The 27,132-nt window shown below is 43.1% G+C and overlaps 2 protein-coding genes across 2 annotated transcripts in view; both read right to left on the bottom strand.

The window, feature by feature from the left end:
- The window catches only part of LOC308291064 (NFX1-type zinc finger-containing protein 1-like), a gene marked incomplete at both ends in the record, with an annotated part of 53,132 nt that overhangs the window by 17,949 nt on the left and 8,051 nt on the right, over window positions 1-27,132 (bottom strand). The window lies entirely within an intron of this gene.
- LOC308291785 (NFX1-type zinc finger-containing protein 1-like) lies at window positions 10,820-26,863 on the bottom strand (the record flags this gene model as incomplete). The annotated part of the gene is made up of 12 exons (XM_080733918.1): window positions 10,820-12,976; window positions 14,545-14,640; window positions 15,337-15,447; window positions 17,110-17,277; window positions 17,632-17,764; window positions 18,765-18,904; window positions 19,243-19,451; window positions 19,894-20,002; window positions 20,984-21,133; window positions 23,716-23,846; window positions 25,204-25,326; window positions 26,587-26,863. 12 exons carry the CDS (start codon window positions 26,861-26,863, stop codon window positions 10,820-10,822), a joined length of 3,804 nt encoding a protein of 1,267 aa, XP_080590044.1.

Genomic DNA, 27,132 nt, shown 5'->3' with positions numbered 1-27,132 from the left:
GTGCTTCTCAAATTGGGGTCTGGGGACCCTCAGGGGTCCTTGGGGGGGTTCCAGGGGGTCCCCAGCAAAATGACTTAAGCCATTCAGAACGGGTACACATTATTGTGTATCATTATTTTATGCTTTAACTATTGAAAAATAGAAGATATACAAGCTCAGAGCGCGGCGCGAGCTTGTAGAGCTATTTTTGAAAAATCGTGAAAATTAGAATTTTGACCCGATTCTATAAGTGTCTTTTGAATCCTTCTAAGGATTTTTGAAAAACCTATGTTTCTGTGTCAGCAATCTGGCTATAGCCATCGTCAAAGAAAAGGTCCTTTTCACTAGAACTGGAGCTCAGTGTCTGTGGTTCTCAAACCTTTTCATGTGAAGGACCCCCAAAATGAGATTTATTTGGCCACGGACCCGCATCTCAAAATATTTAGTTCCAGGGACCCCCCAGAAGCAAAACTTGAGTTACAAACGTTCGCTTTGAAAATACATATATTCAAAGATTTGCCCAAATTCTCACGACTTTTTTCAAAAATAGCAGATCTACAAGCTTGTATATCTGCTATTTTTCATTAGCTAAAGCATTCAATAATTCTAGGCCTAAAGGCGTAGAACAGGAATAACGCAGTGGAGAACCCAGTGGAAGGGTTTTACCTCCTAAGGCATGAAAGGAGGGAGGGCAAGGCCAGGAGTCAGTCTCAATCTTTGGCGTGGTGTCTGGGCTCGGAGCGTAAGCGGCAGGGAACTTAGCCGACTTGATGATGTCGTCAGCAGACTTGCTTTGGACGGGCATGGTGGCTGAGTCTGGATTAAAACAAGTGATTTAACATTGATTTAACGGTGACCGAATGGCTGTCACCCCATCAGAAACTTCTTTAGAGATACATTCTATCAAACTAGACCAGGTCAACCTGGTTGTGCCAGACCCCGGTTCTGCCATGTCATTGTGATGACATGAAGGCTTTGTCTGTCGGTCTATCCCTCCCTCATGTCATCATCATATCATCATCATGACCATCTATGGAGAAAAACCGGACAGACCGACATTTGCTTATGTAGGGCTACCCATTTCATGGGTCTGGCAAAAATCAAACCTCGGTTCGAAGTGAAGCGGTGAACTTTTATTCTATGTGTTCTAGAGTTATGAACTCTGTGATCTATACATTCTTTATATTCTGAATGAATTAAGGATTTTATCTGGAGGGCCGAATTGTCATGTGAAGCTTGACCAATCCTCAAAGTATCCAATCATCAGACCGGGACGGACACTACACACATACGTACGGACGGACGGACGGACGGACGGACGGACGGACGGACGGACGGGACAGGACAGGACAGGACAGGACAGGACAGGACAGGACAGGACAGGACAGATAAAACCTGTTCATTCTGGACTGATATGACCATATATGGACATGGGACACACATTTTGTTTTTGAAAAACCCTATTCATTCTGGACTGATATTCTGGACGTACGGGACAGATAAAACCTGTTCATTCTGGACTGGAATGACCATATATGGACATGAGGTGACAGACATTTTGTTTTTGATAAAACCTGTTCATTCTGGACTGGGATGACCATATATGGACATGAAACACACATTTTGTTTTTGAAAAAACCTGTTCATTCTGGACTGAAATGACCATATATGGGCGTGGGACACACAAAGCCACTCATTGGAAGCGGCTTTCACCGCTTCAAAAACATTTCACAACAACAAAGAAATTATAAACACATGTTTTTTGTTATTTATTTATTTTGAAGCGGTGAAAGCCGCTTCCAAGGTGTGGCTTTGTCTGTCCCATGTCTGTCCCGTACATGTCCCGTGCATGCAGAATTGAGGATTGGTCAAGCTTCACATGGCAATTTGGCCCTCCAGACAAAATCATTCATTCAGAATTCATGAAAATATAGAACTAAAGCACATAGAAAGTATAGATCTAGAAGATAGAATGTATCCACAAGTTTCCGCGGGAGTTTACTGGAGACTATCAGGACCAAACTTCCGGGTTTAACAGCAGACATACAAGCTCACGTCGCGTCGCAGATGCAACCCGTTGTGAGCTTGTAGATCGGCTATTTTTGGCAAAGAGGTTTGGTGTAGAAGGGAAAAAGAGAAGTACAGAGTGAAAGGTCAAGTTTATTAATTATTGACGGTTCAAGTGGTTAAATAACTGAAAAAACAAATTGACATGAATCCAAAATACACCGATGATTGTGCTGTCAAACAATGAAACTATATGGAATCTATGAACAGGTTGTGGGGGTCCCTGCTTCATCTCTCTCTCAGCTGAAAACCCCGGATTTTTAAATCAATGTAGTGAATGTAATAAATAGACAGGTCCACTAGAATATACAGCACAAGCAGCATTCCCCTAATGTAAAAAAAGAGAGGAAAAAACCAAATGCTGACAATGATGTGACTCCCTCTCAGTGAGTTGAGAATGGAAACACTGCCCTCGTGTGGATTCTTTCATATCACACTGTAACACTGTTACTGAACAAACACGCTATGGGAACGATTGATTCCTGTCACAATAGAGAGCCGTTTAACACTGTTACTGAACAAGCACTCTATAGCAATGATTACTGAGCAGTCTATCCTGTTAGTGAACACACACGTACTGTAGCCTATATAGATGAGTGATCTCGAGGCAGCAGCAGCAGTGCAGCATGCACGTTGCTTCTCCAACACAGACTGGTGCACTGCACTTCCTGGTGTGTCAGGTGAGTGAGTGGGGGAGAGCGACATCTGTTGATGGGGACCTACTGATAGGTTTTATTTCACTTGCCACCACCTAGCTCCAGTGGGTTGGAAGGGGCAGCGGCCGAAGGCCGCTGCCTGGGCTCGCAAGTCCGGCTTGGTGCCGTCCCCCCACCTCGGCGCCTGACTCTGGCTGGAGCTTTACAAAAGAAAAAAAGCCAGCTGCTGAGCTGACCTGCGCAGCGTGCGTGCGTGCGTGCGTGCGTTCAGTTTTTGATTGATTGAAGAATTTATTAGAAGTTTGCAATAGAAAAAAGTACAGTTTCATGACAGTACAAATCACTGGTACAAGGTCAACTAAAAGGAGATCCTAGAAAGCCGAGGCTTATTTCCACAGGAACCAAACTTTAAGTATCTCATATAACATTGAAAGACAGACGGTGCAATGTGAATGCATGTGACTTAGGAAGATAGATAGATACGTAATACACATGATATTTCCACAGGGAAGTCATTCACGAATGAACTAATTATTGATATAGGACTGTCATAGGGGTATACAGTGTCATTGACAGTACAGTTCACTGGTACAAGGTCAACTAAAAGGAGCTTTATTCATTTAATGAAACACAATTTCCCCCAAGAAGAGCCAGCTGTAATCTATGCAATACTTGTAATAATGACCTCAATCAATCAGTCAGTCAGTCAGTCAGATCGATCTACACTGTGAGCCAGCTTGTAGATCTGCTATTTCCACCATATCTATGTATTGATACTTTTACTCATGCCAATGAATGAATTACATATAATGGATTAAAGTGCCCCAATGAAATAATTACATAATGGATTATAATGAATGGATTCGTTCTAAATTAGGCCTACAGTCCTGGTACAAGCTCACCTAAAAGGAGCTTTATTTATTGAATGAATTATTTCCCTGTCTCCACACCAGGCCGAACTGCGCCGCCACTGACTGATACATTGCGACCGTCAGGTCGCAGTTACTATCGAAACCTCGACCGTCTGTCTGTCTGTCCGTCACACTTTTGCCCTGCTCATATCTCTGCAACCGCTGCCCCGATCTGTGCCAAATTTTGCACAGACAGTCCTTGCCCTCCACCCATCGATTCTCACCCTCCTCTTCTAGCGCCACTTTCAGACCGATTTTTATTAACACATTTTTGGACACTACTCCTACAGATTTTGCCCTAAAATCACGCAAATCGCTACGCAGTCAGTATATATTAGGGAGTCTTACTGGTTTATTTATTTATTTATTTATCTATTTATTTCCCGACTGTTTCCGAGACTGATTATTTATGTAATTAATTATTTATTTATTTATTTATTTCCGCCCCTGGACTCCGCCCCCCACAGGCGTCTGCCTATCGATCGGCTGGGCTTTAAAGAGCATTTGCAGCGTGCTACCGTCTCCAAACTCGCTGTCTGGCTTCTCGTGTTACTGGTATTAAATACCACATACAAGCTCACGGAAGCTCCATCCAACTTCTGCGCAATGCATTATGGGATGTTGGAAAGTTGTGGATACTAGCAACAGAGTATTTAAATAAATAAATAAATAAATATATAATGAATGAACGAACACATGAATAAATAAATAAATAAATAAACAAAGAAAGTGTGTGTGTGTGTGTGTGTGTGTGCATGCATCCTTCCTTCCTTCCTTCCTTCCTTCCTTCCTTCCTTCCTTCCTGTAAATGAGGCCGCATGACAAGCGTTCTCGTCACCGCGCTGACGTGGTAATTACACGCAAATACAAGGGGTGGAGTCGAACTTAACGAGTGGGCGTGGTTTCAACTACAAGCTCACAACGCGTCGCATCAAGACGCGAGCTTGTAGATCTGCTATTAACGAGTGGGCGTGGTTTCAACAAGAGGGAGGAGTCTGACTTAACGAGTGGGCCTAACGTAATGAGTTTTGTGGGCGTCGCACGCATTAATTATGTAAATTAAGCCGACTTATGCAAATGGGGGGGCGGGGCATGGTTTGGAAATGCGTGTGGGCGTGGTGCGTGCGTGCGTGTGCGCCTCAATTAATTAATTAATTAACTGCCTCCTCGTTAAGAACCCCGTAAATTTAGGCTCTTTCTTTCTTTCTTTCTTTCTTTCTTTCTTTCTTTCTTTCTTTCTTTCTTTCTTTCTTTCTTTCTTTCTTTCTTTCTTTCTTTCTTTCTTTCTTTCTTTCTTTCTTTCTTTCTTTCTTTCTTTCTTTCTTTCTTTCTTCCTTCCTTCCTTCCTTCCTTCCTTCCTTTCTAAATAAATAAATAAATAAATAAATAAATAGCGGGGGTCCCCGAGGGTGTCATCGCGTGCGGGGCGGCGAGCCTGATTATTATGTAAATGAGGCTGCATTAATTAGGCAAATGATTATTATGTAAATGAGGCTGCATTAATTATGCAAATGAGGTTGGGGCGTGGTCTGCATGAATTATGCAAAATGAGGTTGGGGCGTGGTCTGCATGAATTATGTAAATGAGACGCACGCGTCTTGTTGCAAATTACACGTGAATGCAGGGGGCGGAGCTAATTAGCCTAATTATTCAAATTGGGGGGCGTGGTCTGCATTAATTATGCAAATGAGGTTGGGGCGTGGTCTGCATGAATTATGTAAATGAGACGCACGCGTCTCGTTGCAAATTACACGCGAATGCAGGGGGCGGAGCTAATTAGCCTAATTATTCAAATTGGGGGGCGTGGTCTGCATTAATTATGCAAATGAGGTTGGGGCGTGGTCTGCATTAATTATGTAAATGAGACTGCACAACATGCATTAGACGCGCGCGTCTTGTTGCTAATTAAACGCGAATGCAGGGGGCGGAGCTAATTAGCCAAATTATTCAAATTGGGGGGCGTGGTCTGCATTAATTATGCAAATGAGGTTGGGGCGTGGTCTGCATTAATTATGTAAATTAGACTGCACAACATGCATTAGACGCGCGCGTCTTGTTGCTAATGAAACGCGAATGCAGGGGGCGGAGCTAATTAGCCAAATTATTCAAATTGGGGGCGTGGTCTGCATTAATTATGCAAATGAGGCTGTTAAGTGGCGTTTCCCAGCGCGTAAAAAATGCAGGTGGCCGTATGTAAATGAAGGGGAGGAGCTTAGTCGACATATGCAAATTGGGGGCGGGGCGTGGTTTGGAAATGCGTGTGGGCGTGGTGCGCATACATTATGCTCGCATACATTATGCTAATGAGGGCGTTAAGGTTGGTTTCCCAGCGCGTAAAAAAAGCAGACGACCGTATGTAAATGAAGGGGAGGAGCTTAGTCGACTTAAAAAAATTGGGGGCGGTGCGTGGTTTGGAAATGCGTGTGGGTGTGGTCCGCATAAATTATGCTAATGAGGCTGTTAAGTGGCGTTTCCCAGCGCGTAAAAAATGCAGGCGGCCGTATGTAAATGAAGGGGAGGAGCTTAGTCGACATATGCAAATTGGGGGCGGGGCGTGGTTTGGAAATGCGTGTGGGCGTGGTGCGCATACATTATGCTTGCATACATTATGCTAATGAGGGCGTTAAGGTTGGTTTCCCAGCGCGTAAAAAAAGCAGACGACCGTATGTAAATGAAGGGGAGGAGCTTAGTCGACTTAAAAAAATTGGGGGCGGTGCGTGGTTTGGAAATGCGTGTGGGTGTGGTCCGCATAAATTATGCTAATGAGGCTGTTAAGTGGCGTTTCCCAGCGCGTAAAAAATGCAGGCGGCCGTATGTAAATGAAGGGGAGGAGCTTAGTCAACATATGCAAATTGGGGGCGGGGCGTGGTTTGGAAAAGCGTGTGGGCGTGGTGCGCATATATTATGCTTGCATACATTATGCTAATGAGGGCGTTAAGGTGGGTTTTCCAGCGCGTAAAAAATGCAGACGACCGTATGTAAATGAAGGGGAGGAGCTTAGTCGACGTATGCAAATTGGGGGCGGGGCATGGTTTGGAAATGCGTGTGGGCGTGGTTTGCATACATTATGCTCGCATACATTATGCTAATGAGGGCGTTAAGGTGGGTTTTCCAGCGCGTAAAAAATGCAGACGACTGTATGTAAATGAAGGGGAGGAGCTTAGTCGACGTATGCAAATTGGGGGCGGTGCATGGTTTGGAAATGTGTGTGGGTGTGGTTCGCATAAATTATGCTAATGAGGCTGTTAAGTGGCGTTTCCCAGCGCGTAAAAAATGCAGACGACCGTATGTAAATGAAGGGGAGGAGCTTAGTTGACGTATGCAAATTGGGGGCGGGGCATGGTTTGGAAATGCGTGTGGGCGTGGTTTGCATACATTATGCTCGCATACATTATGCTAATGAGGGCGTTAAGGTGGGTTTTCCAGCGTGTAAAAAATGCAGACGACTGTATGTAAATGAAGGGGAGGAGCTTAGTCGACATATGCAAATTGGGGGCGGGGCATGGTTTGGAAATGCGTGTGGGCGTGGTTTGCATACATTATGCTCGCATACATTATGCTAATGAGGGCGTTAAGGTGGGTTTTCCAGCGCGTAAAAAATGCAGACGACCGTATGTAAATAAAGGGGAGGAGCTTAGTCGACGTATGCAAATTGGGGGCGGGGCATGGTTTGGAAATGCGTGTGGGCGTGGTTTGCATACATTATGCTCGCATACATTATGCTAATGAGGGCGTTAAGGTGGGTTTTCCAGCGCGTAAAAAATGCAGACGACCGTATGTAAATGAAGGGGAGGAGCTTAGTCGACGTATGAAAATTGGGGGCGGTGCATGGTTTGGAAATGTGTGTGGGTGTGGTTCGCATACATTATGCTAATGAGGCTGTTAAGTGGCGTTTCCCAGCGCGTAAAAAATGCAGACGACCGTATGTAAATGAAGGGGAGGAGCTTAGTTGACGTATGCAAATTGGGGGCGGGGCATGGTTTGGAAATGCGTGTGGGCGTGGTTTGCATACATTATGCTCGCATACATTATGCTAATGAGGGCGTTAAGGTGGGTTTTCCAGCACGTAAAAAATGCAGACGACCGTATGTAAATGAAGGGGAGGAGCTTAGTCGACGTATGCAAATTGGGGGCGGGGCATGGTTTGGAAATGCGTGTGGGCGTGGTTTGCATACATTATGCTCGCATACATTATGCTAATGAGGGCGTTAAGGTGGGTTTTCCAGCGCGTAAAAAATGCAGACGACCGTATGTAAATGAAGGGGAGGAGCTTAGTCGACGTATGAAAATTGGGGGCGGTGCATGGTTTGGAAATGTGTGTGGGTGTGGTTCGCATAAATTATGCTAATGAGGCTGTTAAGTGGCGTTTCCCAGCGTGTAAAAAATGTAGACGACCGTATGTAAATGAAGGGGAGGAGCTTAGTTGACGTATGCAAATTGGGGGCGGGGCATGGTTTGGAAATGCGTGTGGGCGTGGTTTGCATACATTATGCTCGCATACATTATGCTAATGAGGGAGTTAAGGTGGGTTTTCCAGCGCGTAAAAAATGCAGACGACCGTATGTAATGGTTTGGAAATGCGTGTGGGCGTGGTTTGCATACATTATGCTCGCATACATTATGCTAATGAGGGCGTTAAGGTGGGTTTTCCAGCGCGTAAAAAATGCAGACGATCGTATGTAAATGAAGGGGAGGAGCTTAGTCGACATATGCAAATTGGGGGCGGGGCATGGTTTGGAAATGCGTGTGGGCGTGGTTTGCATACATTATGCTCGCATACATTATGCTAATGAGGGCGTTAAGGTGGGTTTTCCAGCGCGTAAAAAATGCAGACGACCGTATGTAAATGAAGGGGAGGAGCTTAGTCGACATATGCAAATTGGGGGCGGGGCATGGTTTGGAAATGCGTGTGGGCGTGGTTTGCATACATTATGCTCGCATACATTATGCTAATGAGGGCGTTAAGGTGGGTTTTCCAGCGCGTAAAAAATGCAGACGACCGTATGTAAATGAAGGGGAGGAGCTTAGTCGACGTATGCAAATTGGGGGCGGGGCATGGTTTGGAAATGCGTGTGGGCGTGGTTTGCATACATTATGCTCGCATACATTATGCTAATGAGGGCGTTAAGGTGGGTTTTCCAGCGCGTAAAAAATGCAGACGACCGTATGTAATGCTTTGGAAATGCGTGTGGGCGTGGTTTGCATACATTATGCTCGCATACATTATGCTAATGAGGGCGTTAAGGTGGGTTTTCCAGCGCGTAAAAAATGCAGACGACCGTATGTAAATGAAGGGGAGGAGCTTAGTCGACGTATGCAAATTGGGGGCGGGGCATGGTTTGGAAATGCGTGTGGGCGTGGTTTGCATACATTATGCTCGCATACATTATGCTAATGAGGGCGTTAAGGTGGGTTTTCCAGCGCGTAAAAAATGCAGACGACCGTATGTAAATGAAGGGGAGGAGCTTAGTCGACGTATGCAAATTGGGGGCGGGGCATGGTTTGGAAATGCGTGTGGGCGTGGTTTGCACACACAGTGAAATGGATGCTAAAGCGCGGGTGCAAGTGAACTCGTTTCATCCTCCTACGGTATGTGAGGAAATTGTTGACAAAAACATTACACGACACTACCGATGTCTCTGGTTGACATTGGCACATTTCACTCAGGTTTTTTCATCTCACTCATGTCAATTTGTCTGCTGACCTCACTCAGCAACAAAATAAAAATAAAAGAAACAAAAATTAAAATAGCCTCACAGGAGGCAAGAAGTGATCACCCCATGATGTGTACTGCAATGTAGTTTCAAATGCACTACATTGCAGATGCTTTTCTGAGAGTAAAAAACTAAAAAAGAAGACATGCATGACATGCATGATCTGGGCAGATTGCCCCAGGAAATGTGCTAATGTGAACCAGAGACATCGGTACATCCATGCAACACAAAGTGGTTTGGATGTCTCGGCATAGTAAAACAACCAGCTAAATTAAACACCTACCGCTCATCCAAAGGGGAGTCCCCTCCTTGACCAACACATCGTCGTTGTCGGGTGGAAACCTTGTATGTCCAAAACCGTTCGTTTTGTATTTATCATTTTAAAAACGATCTAAACTAGTGAAAACAGCCTATCTACAAGCACACAACGCCTCGCACTGCGAGGCGTTGTGTGCTTGTAGATCTGCTGTTTTCACTGCCTTTGTGCGACAGCCTTGTATGATGAAGCAGGGCTTTACTTTGTGGAAAAACGTACAAATTTGAAACTTGGAGATACAAGGTTTCTGCCTGATAGTGACGATCTCCGGATTCCGGGCTTTGCGCAGGGCTGCTCTGATACATTCACCAACGTGTGTGGTCCCAAATGCACGCATCTCATTTCTGGTTTAAGGATGCAGCCTGGGAAAAGAGTGTGTGTGCTATTATGCATTCCCATATCCAATGTTAACAGCTTTAAAACTGGTGTCACTTTTTCAGGCATGTGAATTTAAAAACTGTCAAGATGTGGCATGTTGTGAGCTTGTAGATTTGCTATTTTTGACAATGTTGAATAGGGCGTACCGTAAGTGGTTAACCTCCTCCATTGCATTGGCCATTGAACTCTGACTCTACTTTCCAATTCCTTAATTCCATATATACAGTAATTATTGTTCAATTAAAGCCCATCATATTTTTCATTATCTGAATGCTAATACACTATTGGCCCATTTGTCCTAGTACATACATTTCATAATTATGATTGTGTGCATGATAGATTTTTTCAGTTCAGCTGGTCAATAACAAGGTTATAATTTTCATAAGCCATTTTAATTTATATCATCCAAGTTCACATCTTCTGACTATAGCTTGATATATTGCACATGCATAGTGTTTGTTGCTTAATCAAGACAGATTTCAATAAGCAATGGTGTTTGTGGAAAAACAGAACATAAAAAATAATACAGCCATAGAAATTTTTATTTCTGTGAATGTCAAGGAGAACAGTATGCAACACTCAGCATGAAATGACAGAACAGGATATCGATCAATACAAACAAAACAGCCAAAAATACGTAGACAACAATATATTACTGTAATAACAGGCAGTATCGAGTACAGAACATCAAGATCAAAGGTCAGGTATAAGGAAAGAAAAACTAAATCAAAGTCCCCCAAAAATATAAAACTTCAGCGATGGATTGGAATGTCAAACTGCTTGAATTGGTTCAAAGTATTACGGGTTGGCTTCAGTCACAGTCAGCTCACAGTCGGGGCAGCGCTCACTCTCTGTTGCCCCCTCACCTTCACTCATAACATAGACATGGCCTTTAGGGCATCTATACCAATGGCCAGGTGTCATCTGTATGGCTGGGACAATCGCCTCCATCTCGTGAATCATATCCTCCAGACATTCCAATGCCTGTTTCACTTGGTCTTGCTCAGTAAAAGGACCAGGCGTTGCACCTTCTTTGACTAACGGGTTGCAACGGATGTCGTGGTCAGCAAAGAGGATCAGCCTCTTCAGCTCACGCTGTAGATCCGAGACCTGCTGGCCAGTGAATTTCTGCTTCAGGTCGAGTAGCCACATCACAAATCTCTTGATTTCCCCCTCAAAGAGTCCTTGTTCACCAGACATGTGCTTCTTTTGGATCGTTTTGAGCTTTTCAACTTTCTCGAGGAAGGCCATCTTGTTTTCAAGGATACACAGGTCCTTCATGGTGAGATGACGAGGGCTCAGTTCAGCTGTGATGTTCATGTAGCCAGCGATCTGAAGCCTGCTCATCTTCCATCGCTTCTCCAGAGTCTTCTTCTTCTTTGCGATATCTGTTTGCCCCACGCTGAGCTTCACCTTGACTTTCTCAATCTCGGTCAGAATGCTCTTGATTTGGGTTCCATAGCGGAGGTTGTTTCGGATGGGAGTTTGACACTCAGGGCAGTCTTTCAGTCTTATGGCCACCTGCTCCCCTTCATTAGACTGCTGTACGTCACCCATCCCCATGTATGAGTCGATAGCTGTTGATTCAACGATGTGTCCACAGTCTTCAAGTTGGACGTACAAAGCGGTCCTGTCGGTGTCCTCGGTGCCAAAGACATTTGCATCACAGATGCGGCATCTCTTGGGACATTTCTCTCCACAGAGGCCTATGCAGGGATGGCCACAGTCCAGGATCTTGTCACAGGGCTGGACGCAAGGCGGGCGGTCGCATGGCTCATGACAACGCTTACTGCACCTCTGGTGAGGGCACTGCCAAGCACAGGGCTCTGTGCAAGGTGTGCACGGATGTCCACACGGGTGCGTGCAATTACCGTGGACGCAGCGGTTCTCGCAAGGCCTGCGACAGGCAGAGCAATCAGGAGCGCATATCTCCTGGCACTTGTGGGAGCAGATCAGAAGACGTTCGCACCGTTGGGCACAAGCGAAGTGGTAGCGTCCCTGGTGGCAACTGTGGCAAGTACCGGTGCAAGCATGGCCACATTTGAGCATCTCCTGGCACGGCTCCTGACATGCAAGCGTCTCTGGGTCCTGGTGGCAAGGGACCATCTGTTTGTGCCCACATTGGAGCTTCTTCTGACAGGGCTCCCAACAGGCAAACGTCTTTGGGTCCTGGTGGCAAGGAACCATCTGTTTGTGCTGGCACTCTGGTATGGTCTTCTCAACCATTACCATGCACTCAGGGCATGGTTCATGGCACCGGAGTGGGCACCCGTGCTTCAAATCACAGAGAAATCTTGCACATTTCTCAGGGCACTGGTACTTCTTATGCTCAGGGTCACGAGGATGGCAGTACAATGTGCAAGGGTGGCCACATTCCAAACTGAACTCACAACGTCGTGTGCAGCCTCCGTCGGGAGCCTGTTCAAAATCTTCAGCACAGGAGGCCTCGACCTCACGGTCTGGGTGGTTGTGACAGCGGAGGGTGAGAGCTGTCCTGATCTCGCCCTTCTCCCGCAAGGTACTGAAGATGCCTGCCCACAGCTCGACTCCGCCCAACATTTCACAGTTGCAGATGCAGTAGAGAGCTTTCTTAGCACGCGACAACGCCACACAAACGCGGTTGGGGATTCTCAAGAAGCCGACCTTACCCTCTGCATTGCTGCGGACCAGAGATAACAGGATGATATCATTCTCTTCCCCTTGGTACTTGTCCACCGTGTGCACTTTGACCCCGGCAAAGGACTTTTCGGTTTTCATGAGTCTTCCCAGGCAGAGAAGCTGGGCGGTGTAGGTGGTCAGGATGGTAATCTGCTCTGGTTCGTAGTCCTGTAAGAGAAGGTAGCGGCACAGGGCAACTACAAACGTGGCCTCATGCTGGTTCTGGTGACTCTTTCCATCTCTCATGTGTTCTTCGTGGTGATTGTGCTCCAAAAAGAATAGATTGGTTTTAAGGCCCTGCAAGGCAATCATTTGTATGATAAATATCATTTGTAAGATATGTATTTGTCATATTCATGGTATAGAATGATCTGATAAACAGAATATAATTTAAATGGGGGAAAGGTTAATTTGTCATATTTCAAAGATGATAATAGTTATGAGATAATATTTCAATAAGAAAGACATGATTTTGAAAGGATCCCTGGCTAATACGACAAATATGCCTTAATACATTATAATTGTCCTCTATAACTATGTAAAATTAAAAACACCTTTAATATTTAATTTCTTCTAGAAATAGATAATCTTTCACTCAATAGGAGAAATGCCTGTCGCAAGTTCATGATGTCATGAAACCATGTGTGGTCTATCCCTATGGAATTTATGGCATGCATGTGCAAAAAACACACATTTGAAATAATGATTTGATGCTCATATTAACCATAGGAAGTATGAAATTTGTTTTTATTTCACATGCATGCCATAAATTCCATAGGGATAGACCACACATGGTTTTATGACATCATCAACTTGCGACAGGCATTTCCCCTAAAAATTAGCTATTTCTAGAAGAAATAAAATATTTAAGGTGTTTTTAATTTTACATTGTAGTTATAGATGACAATTATAATGTATTAACCCATTTAGGCCTAACCTATAGGGCTAAATCAGAAATGAGCCTACAAAACAAATATGTTGCTACATACTGTACATGTACTGTAAGCCCCTCCCAAACAGCAAAATGTGTTCCCGGCCTGAATGGGTTAAGGCATATTTGTCGTATTAGCCAGGGATCGCTTTAATAATACATTATAATCTCCATCTATTAACCAAGCCTAACTAAACAACAAAATTCCTACAGTTAATATGGGCATCAAATTTGATTTATATATATATACTGTAATACTATGTTGTTTTGTAATTTTGTGTTTTCTTTTAGCACATGCATTCCATACATTCCATAGGGCTAGACCAGGGGTTCCCAAACTTTTTTGTCTCAGGGCACCCCATTAACATGTTTTAATCCGAGGCACCCCTACATTATAATTTTCACTCCCAGCACCTTATATTTATAGCATATCGTCGTTGTCTGGTGGAAACCTTGTATGTCCAAAACCGTTCGTTTTGTATTTATCATCTATAAAATGTAATAAACTAGTGAAAACAGCAGATCTACAAGCACACAACGCCTCGCATCGCTTGTAGATCGGCTGTTTTCACTAGTTTTGTGCGACAGTCTTGTATGCTGAAGCAGGGCTTTGCTTTACCAAAAGACGTACACATTTGAAACTTGGAGATACAAGGTTTCTGCCCGACAGTGATGATATTTCAGCGATTATGTTGCGAGGAAAACGTTGAGATAATAGCCATTTTGATTAGAACTGACTGAAAATAACTTTGTACTTTAAGTTTAAAATGATACTAAATATTTTTTCAAGTGTCCAAATAAATTAAAAATATTAAATTATCTCGCGGCACCCCTGGACTGCCGCCACGGCACCCCAGGGTGCCCCGTCACCCACTTTGAAAACCCCTGGGCTAGACCACACATGGACAGTAGTGGAGATGAAAATGAAACACACCATGATGTCTTCGTGGGCCATGACAGAGGGGTGGTTCTCCAGCTCAGCATAGATGTGTGGGGTCAGAAGAGAGGCAATGTTTGGCTTCATGCGATGCTGTAGACCAACATGAACACATACTGTACTGTACTGTACTGTACACACACACATTGCACAAACACGGCACAACTCTAAAGCAGTGGTTCTCAACTTGTGGGTCGGGACCCCCAGGGGGGTCTCCAAATTATTTTGGGGGGTCCCCAGATGATTACCGTAATGTGCAACATTGTTTTCTCACTCAACAGTAAACAAACAAACATAAAGTTTAAGTGTATAGAGGGTATATGCATATTTCTAAAGTGACAATTTAAGGACTTTTTAATGCCTCTAAAATGACAAATTAAACATTAGCCAAATTGTCTCATATTAGGGGCACAAATTGGGAAAATAGCAGATCTACATGCTCACAACGCCTCGCAATTTGCGAGGCGTTGTGAGCATGTAGATCTGCTATTTTCACAATAGAACCGTGTACAAAATGTAATGCCTCAACTCTTAGTGCTTGTCAGGGTGGGGGGGTCCCTGTGTAAAAAATATAATTATTTTGGAGGTCGCGGCCTGGAAAGGTTGAGAACCACTGCTCTAAAGTAAAACATGCAGTGAAGGCATAAGTGCAGTTACACTTATGCCTTCAAATGCATGATAGAAAGATTCCCTATATTAAATTCATTGATTGTTATGGTATTCATGCGTAAATTAACATGACAGCTTGACAGCTGACAGTTTTGCTGATGTGTGAAAAGAAGCACAAACCTGGCTGTTGAGTCTAACAAAGGGTAAGTTCATTTTGATCAGCCTCTCGAACATGGACACCTCCAGGTCGTATTTCCTTGCCAGATCATATACTGTAGCACTGGGCCGCAACTGAGAAGACATCATAGAGATCACTGTTAAGTTACATGCACACAGCAACCGCTGCCATTTCTATTATATTAAAAACTACAGCAATGTTGTAGGTCTAAAAAAAGGATCTTACACCAGTAAGACTCCCTAATCGGGAGATAAGCGACCGTCAGGTCGCAGCGTGATTTTAGGGCAAAATCTGTAGGAGCAGTGTCCAAAAATGTGTTTGAAAAAATCGGCCTGATGGTGGCGCTATATGGGACAGATCCATGTTGATGACATGAGTGTAGACATACTGTGTACCGATTTGCATGATTTTAGGGCAAAATCTGTAGGAGCAGTGTCCATAAATGTGTTTTGCAAGAATTGGCCTCATGGTGGCGCTAGAAGAGGGTCATGTGAGAATCTATGGGTGGAGGTTGTGGTTTGGCAGACAAGAAGTGTGTATGCAAAATTTGGCATGGATCGGGGCAACGGTTGCTAAGATATGAGCAGGGCAAAAGTGTGACGTGTGACAGACAGACTGACGGACTGACGGGCAGACTGACGGACAGCTGGTCGAGGAATCTTACATAATCTGATGCCTCACTGCAGCCATGCCCCTCATTCTATATTTATGTGCTTAATTATGCAGGGGGAGGGGCATGCCATGGCAGTTAAAACCATTTGAAATGAAACAAACTCCAGCGGGCAAGCCCTCTTGTGCCCAAAATAAGATTTAAACATATTAAACAATACGTTTAAATCTTATGCTATTCATGCGTAAACTTAAGTGTGCGAAGTGAGCGGTGCAAACACGACACGTGTGCATATCTACGTTTTGTCCATGACATCAGTTACTTTATGTATATGAGCACGGATATCCATACAAATACAATTGGCTAATACACACAACGCTCAAACAACTATTTAGATGGATGGCTGTCTACATGCATACTCAACAGGTGATAAGACATTCAACCAAGCCACACTCACAACACTCATGTAGAGAGCAGAATGATACTGACACATTTAAAGAAAATATCTAAATGTAAATGTTGGCATAGAAGTCGGGATTACTTCTTCATTTGTATTCTTGCAATGAAATAGTTTTTCATTATCTATAATTTCCACAATGCCCCTAAGCTTTGATATAAGGACAATATACCATGGTTATTGGTAAGTACTAGGGCATTCACCAAATATTAGAATATTCGAATATCAAAGTCACTATTCAACGTTGTTCACCGAAGTCGAATATTCGCTTATTTAAAAAAAAATCAATGCCCCTGGTAGATGAATTTGTTAATGCTCTATACCAGGGGTTCTCAAACCTTTTTAGGCTGTGACACCCAAAATAAACATATTTGAACTGGGGACCCCCACCCTGACAAGCACTTGGAATTGTAGGTATTACATTTAATGTGACTCGGCTCCACAGATAAAATTATAGTGAAAATAGCAGATATACATGCTCACAACGCCTCGCGTGAGCATGTAGATCTGCTATTTTCACAATGTTCGCCTCTTGCTTTCTTAATATTTGACAGTTTGGACAGTCCTGTCGAATATTCGACTATTCGAATACTTTGAGGTGGAATAATTCGAATACTAAAAATCACTATTCGTGAATGCCCTAGTAAGTACTGTGTGTGACATTGCCATGTGGGATTCACAGACAGACAGTGAGTGGTGCTTCCTGACCTGCTGGTGGTCTCCGATGAGGATGAGGTGCTCACAGGCTTCCGCCAGCGCAGTAATAATGTGGGCCTCCAATACCTGCGCCGCCTCTTCTACAATCACCAGCCGCGGCTGCAATTCCTGGATCAACTCACGGGACTTGGCTGCTCCGGTCGTTGTCATGCCAATGACCTGAGGGGCAGATTTTCCATTTTAACTCTGAACCTAAAATAAACAATATTACATATAGTACATACTGTAGTACATTGCATATCGTCACTGTCGGGCAGAGACCTCGTATCTCCAAGTTTCAGATTTGTATGACGAAGCCCTGCTTCATCATACAAGGCCGTTGCACAGAAGTAGTGAAAACAGCTGATCTACAAGCACACAACGCCTCGCACCGCGAGGCGCTGTGTGCTTGTAGATCGGCTGTTTTCACTAGTTTAAGTAATTTTTTAAAATGATAAATGCTAAAAGAACGGTTTTGGACATACAAGGTTTCCACCCGACAACGACGATATATTTCTACTGGTAATACTGTACCTTGGCCTTCCTCAAGACACACAGACGGTCACTGCGTTGTACGTCAGCTAGTCGATCCACCACATGCTGATAGGCCTCAGCAGGCCGCAGGGCTTCGCTACGCAGTGCCATCCTGTAGCGCGCAACCCACAACCTACAGACAATTTACAATTTAGGCATTTAGCGGACGCTCTCATCCAGAGCAAGGTCACAAACATAAAATGCAGAGAGAGTGTAGTGCCTCAGTAAACTAGGATCACAGGCAATCCAATAACCTAGCATGTCAGCCAACAAAAATAATAACCTGTACATTGAAATAATAGGATACCAGGTAAACAATGAGCCTAGCATCTGTCTAATAACATGCTAGAGTACATTGTGGTCAAGAAGACAACAAACCTAACCTATAATCAAACCAGCAGAAGGTGGCAGGACACAGACAGTAGATAGATGATTGTTAGTCAAACCATAATATGACAGCATAAAGCAGGGGTCTTCAACAGGGGGTCCGGGACCCCTAGGGGGTCCTCAGAGTTACTACAGGGGGTCCTCCAAATCTTTGTGTGATAGAAACTTTTTCCTGCTTTTTTCTATTAACCACTTGAATCCTAGCGTCAGTCCATATTCTGATCATTTTAGCCAAAAATAGCCGATCTACAAGCTCACAACGCCTCGCAGCGCGAGGCGTTGTGAGTTTGTAGACCAAAGATGTTTGGTGTAGAGGGGGAAAAAGAGCAGACTAAGTACCATGTCAAGTTAAGTATTGACGGTTCAAGAAGTTAAATACGTATCTGAAAACACAAATTGACATATACTGATGATTGTGCTGTCAAACCATGAAACTATATGGAATCTATATGAAAAAGGTTGTGGGGGTCCCTGCTTCATCTCTCTCTCAACTAAGGGGTCCTTGGCCTGAAAACGTTGAAGACCCCTGGCATAAAGCACCTCAAAGATGGAGAATTGGACAAGGACTAATAGCCTGAAAGAAATTGTATTTGTTGATGGCATGTATTGTTGTGTAATTTTTACGCTAGGTTGAGAAAGTATATGTTTTTAGAGTATCCAGTGCAGTACCAGCGGGCATACCGTACGGGTGCACGCCTACTCGAGAACGATGAAGGTTAGGGTTAAGGTTAAAAAGGCAGCCGTACCGATAGAGTCTCCATCTGTCTGGCAGACTGAGAAGCCAAACATCCAGAACTTCTTTCTCCTCCGCTTCAGTCATGTCTGAGCTCAGGTCCAGCTCCTTCCTGATTCTGTCCCTGATCTTTCTCCTCTGCTGTCGTTGCGTCTATGGAAACAAACAGACAGGTGCATGGCAAGGTTTGAACCCACATTAATGTTTTTTTAATCATTAATGATCATGTTGTTGTGTTGGGTGCCCCAAACCTAGGTGTTGGACAACAATGTTTTTCTGAATCGTTTGAATATTGAATATTTATTCTGCACTTTCATTTAAATTTCTTATTTTACACCATGCTAAAGCCATAATCTTACCTGATTGACCACGTACACCTCAGTGTGTACTTTAAACATTTTAATCACTATGCATAATCTAAAAAAATAAAGCTGTTATTGGTCAAATGAGCTATTTATGTAGGGCATATGGCACAGCTTGTTTTCTCTCACCTCCCAGCCCTCATCGCTTGGGTCTGCCTGTCGTTCAGTATCGTCAATGTTCAAAGCCAGCATTTGCTCCTCGAGTCCTGCCACGCCTGTGTCCATCTCCTCGTCCCGGTCGAATCTGGGATGGAAGTCTTCAAGGATCCGTTCAGCCTGGATCCAACCGGCCTGCTCCATGATTCCAAGCATCTCCTCATCCTCCGCTGTAGCTCCCTCTGCAGCAGAAAATAATAATGACATAACTTAAACTAAAGATTACACTTCAAATTCAAATCTGTTTTCTAGCTTGTGTGCAGGGATATGCCTTTACAGTGTATTTCAAATAGCTTGCCAGTAGCTTAAAGGGAAACGTTGACTGTTCTTATCCCAGGAGTTTAGTTTACCATACAACATATCGTCACTGTCAGGCAGAAACCTTGTATCTCCAAGTTTCAAATTTGTATGTTTTCTCGTAAAGTAGCTTCATCATACAAGACTGTCGCACAAGACTAGTGAAAATAGCAGATCTACACCTCGCGGTGCGAGGCGTTGTGTGCTTGTAGATCGGCTATTTTCACTATTTTAAATCATTTTTAAAATGATAAATAAAAAACGACATACAAGGTTTCCACCCGACAACGACGATATTGTGGACTAGGCTCCACTTTAAAACCTCACCTCCATTTCCAATGGCCTCCTCTGTCGCCCTCCGCTGGAAGACAGTGGAATCGATGCCCAACCACTCCATTATGATCTTCTCACCACCGGCCTCAAACCCACCCTGATCCTAAGAAGGAGGGACATTACACAAACACTTAAAGGGGAATTTCGGTCAAAAACGACTTTCCTACCTTTCAAATGATGATTCAGGAAGCTTCTGGGTTGATCCAAAAAAGCTCAACTCTGAACTCTCAGCCCAGCTAGAGAAACACTGGGAAATCCCGTTTTGTATCGCGTGACTCGTTCGGGAGTGTTTCTCTAGCTGGGCTGAGAGTTCAGAGTTGAGCTTTTTGTAAACAAACATGGCGGCGACCAGGAGCTGGTGTAGCTCGGATATGCTAACAACAGTATGAGGGACTGAGACCGAGCGAGAAAAGTGAGTTTTGCGCGAGAATAATAACCGGATTATAAAGTGACCCGAGAGGTGCCGTTTGGAGCCGTGGGGTGCAGGGGAGAAAATCGAAAATGGAACAAAATGCTGCTATGGGTCAAACGACACCTGGATCAACCCAGAAGCTTCCTGAATCATCATTTGAAAGGTAGGAAAGTCGTTTTTTACCGAAATTCCCCTTTAATGGCAAGTTTACATCGCCTTCAAGGCCATCGGGCAAAGACGTGTTCAGGGGTGTCTCACCAAATTCGGGGCCCTGGGTACAAGGATTCACCCACATTTTCTGCTTTAACTATTGTTTTTTGAAAAACCAATGTTTCTATGTCACTGGTGCTCAAACCTTTTCATGTGAAGGACCCCCAAAATGATATGTACTTGGCCACGGACCCCCATCTCAAAATATTTCCTTCCAGGGACCCCCCAGAAGCAACATTTTAGTTACAAACGTTCGCTTTAAAAATACATATTCATAGATTTGCACACATTTTCACGACTTTTTCAAAAATAGCAGATCTACAAGCTCGCAGCGCGGCACTCGGTGCCGCGCTGTGAGCTTGTATATCTGCTATTTTTCAATAGTTAAAGCATTCAATAATTCTAGGCCTAAATGGGTTGATATCCCATAATAACCCGTTATGTTCTGCCAGCATTACTCACAGGTAGAAGTGGGCGGTGCAGGCTGATCCGATGTTCCTTTAACATGAAGGTCTCTAGGAAAGACTCTTGGAGGATTCCTTTCAGGCTGCACCCCAGCCTCACCACCAGAGGCTTTATCTCTCTCTTCACCTCATCCAGCTCCATGTAGATCTGAGAGAGACAATACAGAGACACACACAGTGCACTGAGGCAGTGAGAGAGACAATACAGAGACACACACAGTGCACTGAGGCAGTGAGAGAGACAATACAGAGACACACACAGTGCACTGAGGCAGTGAGAGAGACAATACAGAGACACACACAGTGCACTGAGGCAGTGAGAGAGACAATACAGAGACACACACAGTGCACTGAGGCAGTGAGAGAGACAATACAGAGACACACACAGTGCACTGAGGCAGTGAGAGAGACAATACAGAGACACACACAGTGCACTGAGGCAGTGAGAGAGACAATACAGAGACACACACAGTGCACTGAGGCAGTGAGAGAGACAATACAGAGACACACACAGTGCACTGAGGCAGTGAGAGAGACAATACAGAGACACACACAGTGCACTGAGGCAGTGAGAGAGACAATACAGAGACACACACAGTGCACTGAGGCAGTGAGAGAGACAATACAGAGACACACACAGTGCACTGAGGCAGTGCTTCTCAAAGTGGGGGTCCAGGGGTCCTTGAGGGGGTTCCAGGGGGACCCCAGATGAATGTGTTAATATTAAGGATGGGACGATAAGCGATATTGTCTTTTATCGTGATAAAAAACACTCACGATAATCGTATCGTGGAGATTTAATATATCGTGATATCGTCCTCCGTCATGCACTGGGATCAATTCACCTTTTATTTGCTGAGCTGCATATTACCACTTAAACCCTCTATAATTGGTAAAAGGTACTTATAATATACGTACCGGTATACTTGATACTTGTCTTTTTTTCACTCTTTGCCAACAAATAGCAGATCTACAAGCTGTGTAGATCTGCTATTTTTTGGCAAATGTTCCGCCCCAGGATAATGGATATTGATTATCGCGATAATATCGTAAATCGCGATTTATTTTGTCACAATAATCGTGATATGACATTTTCGTATTGTCCCATCCCTAGTTAATATAGCATCAAAATATGTTTGCCACTTTAACCGTATTTTATACTTCAGCTATTCAACAATAGCCAATCAACAAGCTCACAACGAGTCGCATCTTGACACGTTGTGAGCTTGTAGATTGGCTAATTTTTTCAAAGGTTTTTAATATCTTGAATATCTTGAGTCAGCCACAGAAAATACAAACATGTTTGTTGAATCTTGATGGGCAAGTGCAATACTGTACATCCAAGTACAATACATTTAGGAGCAAGTGCAACATTGGATACAGGAAGAGTGGGCAGTCTGGGCACCTAGGAAGAGTGGGCACCTCGATGACAATTCTTTCCTTAATGTAAAAAATAATAATAACTTGGAAAGTATTTTTCAGTAATGTACACGATTTGAACATGCATCATCCTTATCAGACTTAAATTTACCCTTCAACTTCTTGTTTATGCCCAAAATGACATGGTTACACAGGTTTTGTAGCAGTTTGTAGCAATTGTAAAATATTATGCCTTAATTGGCAAATGTTCAAGCATGTTCAAATCATGCACTGTATACTTACGTAAAAACATTTTCCAAATATTTGATAATTTATATTTTGGAAAGAAATGTGCCAATTCACCGTTTGTCAGCCTTCTGATTGGTCCCTGAGACTCCCTGACTGGCCAATCAGAAAAAACCATTCACTTTTTGCTATCGGGGGTGGAGTTTGTGCAGTGGAGAATGTTGTTTCAGGCTTTCAAAAACTGTCCACAGTGCGGAGCACGACCTTTGTCCAGTACGGCCGCGGCAGTAGGGGGCGATCTCGCTCATCATAATGAATAAGCTTCAACAAACTAGTTCACATGGACCTTATCAATGGTCTAAGAGTCACGATTGGGTACATATATTTTAAATGGGCAGAATTACGAAAAGCCAGCCTATTATGTGAGGAGAAACATTATAGTTCTGTCCTCTTCCTACCCAAGATGCAATGCGCTTCTCTTTCTATTTCTATTCTATCTCTGATCCAGAGGATTAAACTAATTAAAACATTTATTTTCGGGGGAAAACTACTGTTTTGCTATGTAATTACTGTACCTTTTTCTTCCCTTTTTATTAATATCACGTAGATGTGTTTTTTTTGGTACTTTATATAGCTGTAATGAGGCTATGAAGAAAAAAAAAATCCCATCCACTACCACTATAAAAGAATCTGCAAAGAGGATTCTGTCCCACTGGGATTAAACAAATTAAAACATATATTTTCGGGTAAACCCCCTGTTTTGCAATGTAACTACTGTACCTTTGTCTTCCCTTTTTATTAATATCACCTAGATGTTTTTCCTTTGGTACTTTATATAGCTGTAATGAGGCTATAAAAAAATAAAAAAATCCCATTCACTGCCACTATAAAAACAATCTGCCCAGGGTCAAATGTCCCATCATAGTAACAGGGCAGAATGGGGCGGGATTTGCAAAAGGGAGAATTTGGACACCACCATGTCACCTGTTGGAGCTCCTGTCTCTCAATGTTTCTGTGGTGAATAATTGGGCCATTCTCTCAAAATGCCATGGTAAACACATTGTTGTGTAGTTATGTTAATCATAATCAAATAGGTGTTAATTTTCTCATACCAGACCGACTCACCTCTCTTTTTGCAGAGCGGAGGTACCACGGCAGGTCGTGAGTCAACTCCCGAAGATTGAATTTCTTCAGTGCTTCATTGTTGCTCCGGCCTCCTACTCTGACGATGCCCTTTGGCAGAAACTTAAGGATACCTGTGTCACAGATAGAGGAGGTAATAGGTACACTTTATTTATATAGCGCCTTTCAAAACAAATGGTTTGTACAATAAACGTGCTGTACAATAAATACAATAGAAATAAAAACATCACATTGAAATAGAGTAACACAAGTTAAAGTGCTGGTGAAACAAGTGCATTTTTGGCAGCTTTTAAAAGGCATCGACTGACTCTGTATTTCCTAGAGAATAATAAGAAGGTCTTTGTCACAAGTAATCTCCTTGGGGACCAAAAAAATCGATTCTACAGTCAATTAGACAATTACAGGTGGTGAATTACACTAGTCCAAGCGGGAGGAAATAATAATATAGATGAGTTTTTCCAGGCCTTGAGGCGATAGTAAAGGCCTGATTTTGGCAACATTGAAAGAAAGTTTGGAAAATGTTTTCTTTTTTTTTTTTTGTACATGTAGTTCAAATACAGAAATATGTACCATCTTATAAAGTGGATTAGAGAAGACAGATTATTTGAAGATAAGGTTGAAAACACGGGTGAAGTGTTCCTAAGGTGTTTTTCATTTTCAGTTGATTTGTCATAAACCAAATAGTGTTTTTTTAATGTGTACATGGTTAACCCTTAAAGCTCATGACATTGAATCAAAATAGAGAGAAAAGGGAACATTTTCTTCCGTAACAGCACTCCATCTGTGCTGTCAAAGTACAATTTAACTCATACTCTGCGATCCCCGTCGATCCCGGAGATTTCCCAATGTACCGCGCTGCTATGCCCGTCGATCCCGGAAATTTAATTAGCTTTAATCATTATGAGACAATTAAAAGTATGATCGCGGATTATGGCCGTATCGGAGACTTTAGGCCCGCCTCCTAACTGTATCCGGCCCTATTTCCGTTTTAGACCGGATCTATAGGTTTCCGTATCCTGTCTATGGACCAATCGTAGCTTCCATCCCATCGCTGTTTTTTTTATTTGTTAGCTGTTTAATTCCACTACCCGCCTGGCATATGATCTGTGCACATATCGTCTGCTATGTGCGCGAACGTGTCCACGTGTTACCATAGCGCACAGCTGGATGTTTCCAATGTTTTTTAATGTAAACAGTGGCGGATAAGCAGGGATACAGCCTCGCAACGGATATGTCTATTTCAATGGGGTTTTTTTTATTCGAAAGCTGTCACCGAGTCTACACGTCTACTAGATGAGTCGTGCACAGATTGTGCACGATGCGTGCGCGTGCCCACGTTAAAAGGTAAGGACAATTTGGCAGCTGCTTACTACAGCTATGTTTAAAATGGCAGCAAAATTGTTAATTGAGTTGCATTTCAGGACATGACCTCACTGACTGTGACACTGACTGTGACACTGACAAACATACCCTCAAGGAACTGATCCAGGGCGTGGTTAGTGAAACACACCACCAGCATTGGTGCACCACTGCTCCAAAGTCCCTCATTGGTCAACAGAGCCTGAGCAATCTTCAGGCCTGTATAGGTCTTTCCTGGAGACAAAAGGGTGTTAGGGATTTTAAGTAAAAGCTACAGAATTGATACATACATTACATCAGAAATAGCCTACAAAAACAAATATGTTGCTACATACTGTACATGTACTGTAAGCCCCTCCCAAACAGCAAAATGTGTTCCCGGCCTGAATGGGTTAATAAAATCTGAGAAGGGGGCTAAAGGGGCTAAATTGCTACACAAATGCAATCAAACACAGTTATAATGATACAGATATTTTGAAATAAATTGCTACTTGAGGTTCATTTTAAGTACTACTACTAGCATTTTAGTGAATTTCAATTATCTGCAAACAATGTTATTGTATTGACAGCCGTAGGCCTAACAATTCAGTCCATAGTTTGTTTTTATAGCATCCATCTGGATTTACATTATACATTGCTGTCAGCCGGAAACTGTCCAAAATCCAAAGCAATTTTTCAGGTAATGAAGTTTAAGGAGTTTCAGTTCCAATGGAGCCAATGTAGTTATTTAACAAAAGCTCTTGTTGGTACTTTTCATAGGTGAAATACATTAGTTATATAATAATAAGAAACTACAGACAGACAGACTTGACCACTTTCAACCTGAGTAACATTGTCTAACATTTTCAAAAACTTTACAAGTTGCAAGTTTGAGCGTGTACGTACATTGTGTTTAATGACTTAAACCCTACTTGGTTGCACAATGCGAGTAAGGGAAAAAAGGGAAAAAAAGAAAAAAGAGAGATAGAAAAATAAACTGTTACATTTAGGCCTAGAATTATTGAATGCTTTAACCAGTGAAAAATAGCAGATATACAAGCTCGAGTGCCGCGCTGCGAGCTTGTAGATCTGCTATTTTTGAAAAAGTCGTGAAAATGTGTGCAAATCTTTGAATATATGTATTTTCAAAGCGAACCTTTGTAACTCAAATTTTGTTTCTGAGGGGTCCTCCTGGGGTCCTTCACATGAAAAGGTTTGAGAACCACTGACATAGTAGTCTCTCAAGAACAAACTTGAGCTCCAGTTAAGTGAAAAGGACCTTTTCTTTGACGATGGCTGGCCAGATTGCTGACATAGAAACATAGGTTTTTCAAAACACCTTAGAAGGATTCAAAAGACACCTATAGAATCGGGTCAAAATTCTAATTTTCACGATTTTTCAAAAATAGCAGATCTACAAGCTTGCAGCGCGGCAAATAGTTAAAGCATAAAATAATGATACACAATAATGTGTACCCGTTCTAAATGGGTTTTTAAGAGAACACCCTGCCTTACCAGTGCCAGGAGGTCCCTGAATGATGGCCAGTTCGTTGGTGAGGGCCAGCTGGAGGGCTCTCATCTGAGACTCATCCAGTCCAAGCACCTCCTTTTTGGGCCAGGCCTCTGGCTTCAGACAGTGGAACGGCTGAATGCTGCTCCGGTGCTCAGGATGAACAATGGATGACATGTTGTATGTATCTCCTCTCTTCTTCAGATAGGCTGGGGGGAGCACATCAGTGTTGCAGTCCACGATGTACCTATGAAGCGTCGGAGGTGGGATTATATTCACCATCATTTCATTTGTCATGAAACAAGACAAGAATGATAATCATAGATTAGTTAAAAATATATACCGGTATATTCTTACTCAAGTGTATGCCAGAGGCCACACCAAAACTATAACGACAACGACAGTGGTGGATCATCAATATCATTGTTGGGATCATTTTAAGGGATTTGATGAATGATGGAAAGTATCTCAATTTAGGGTACCACGTTCAACATGTTTAAACAACGTTAGTGTGGCTGCATCATTATTGTTAGTTATCTATACTATAATTT

The sequence above is a fragment of the Nannobrachium achirus genome (assembly GCF_963921795.1).
Source record: "Nannobrachium achirus genome assembly, chromosome: 9".
Taxonomy (NCBI): Eukaryota; Metazoa; Chordata; class Actinopteri; order Myctophiformes; family Myctophidae; genus Nannobrachium; species Nannobrachium achirus.
Note: the sequence above shows the minus strand (reverse complement) of the source record. Positions and strands in the feature narration are given on the sequence as shown.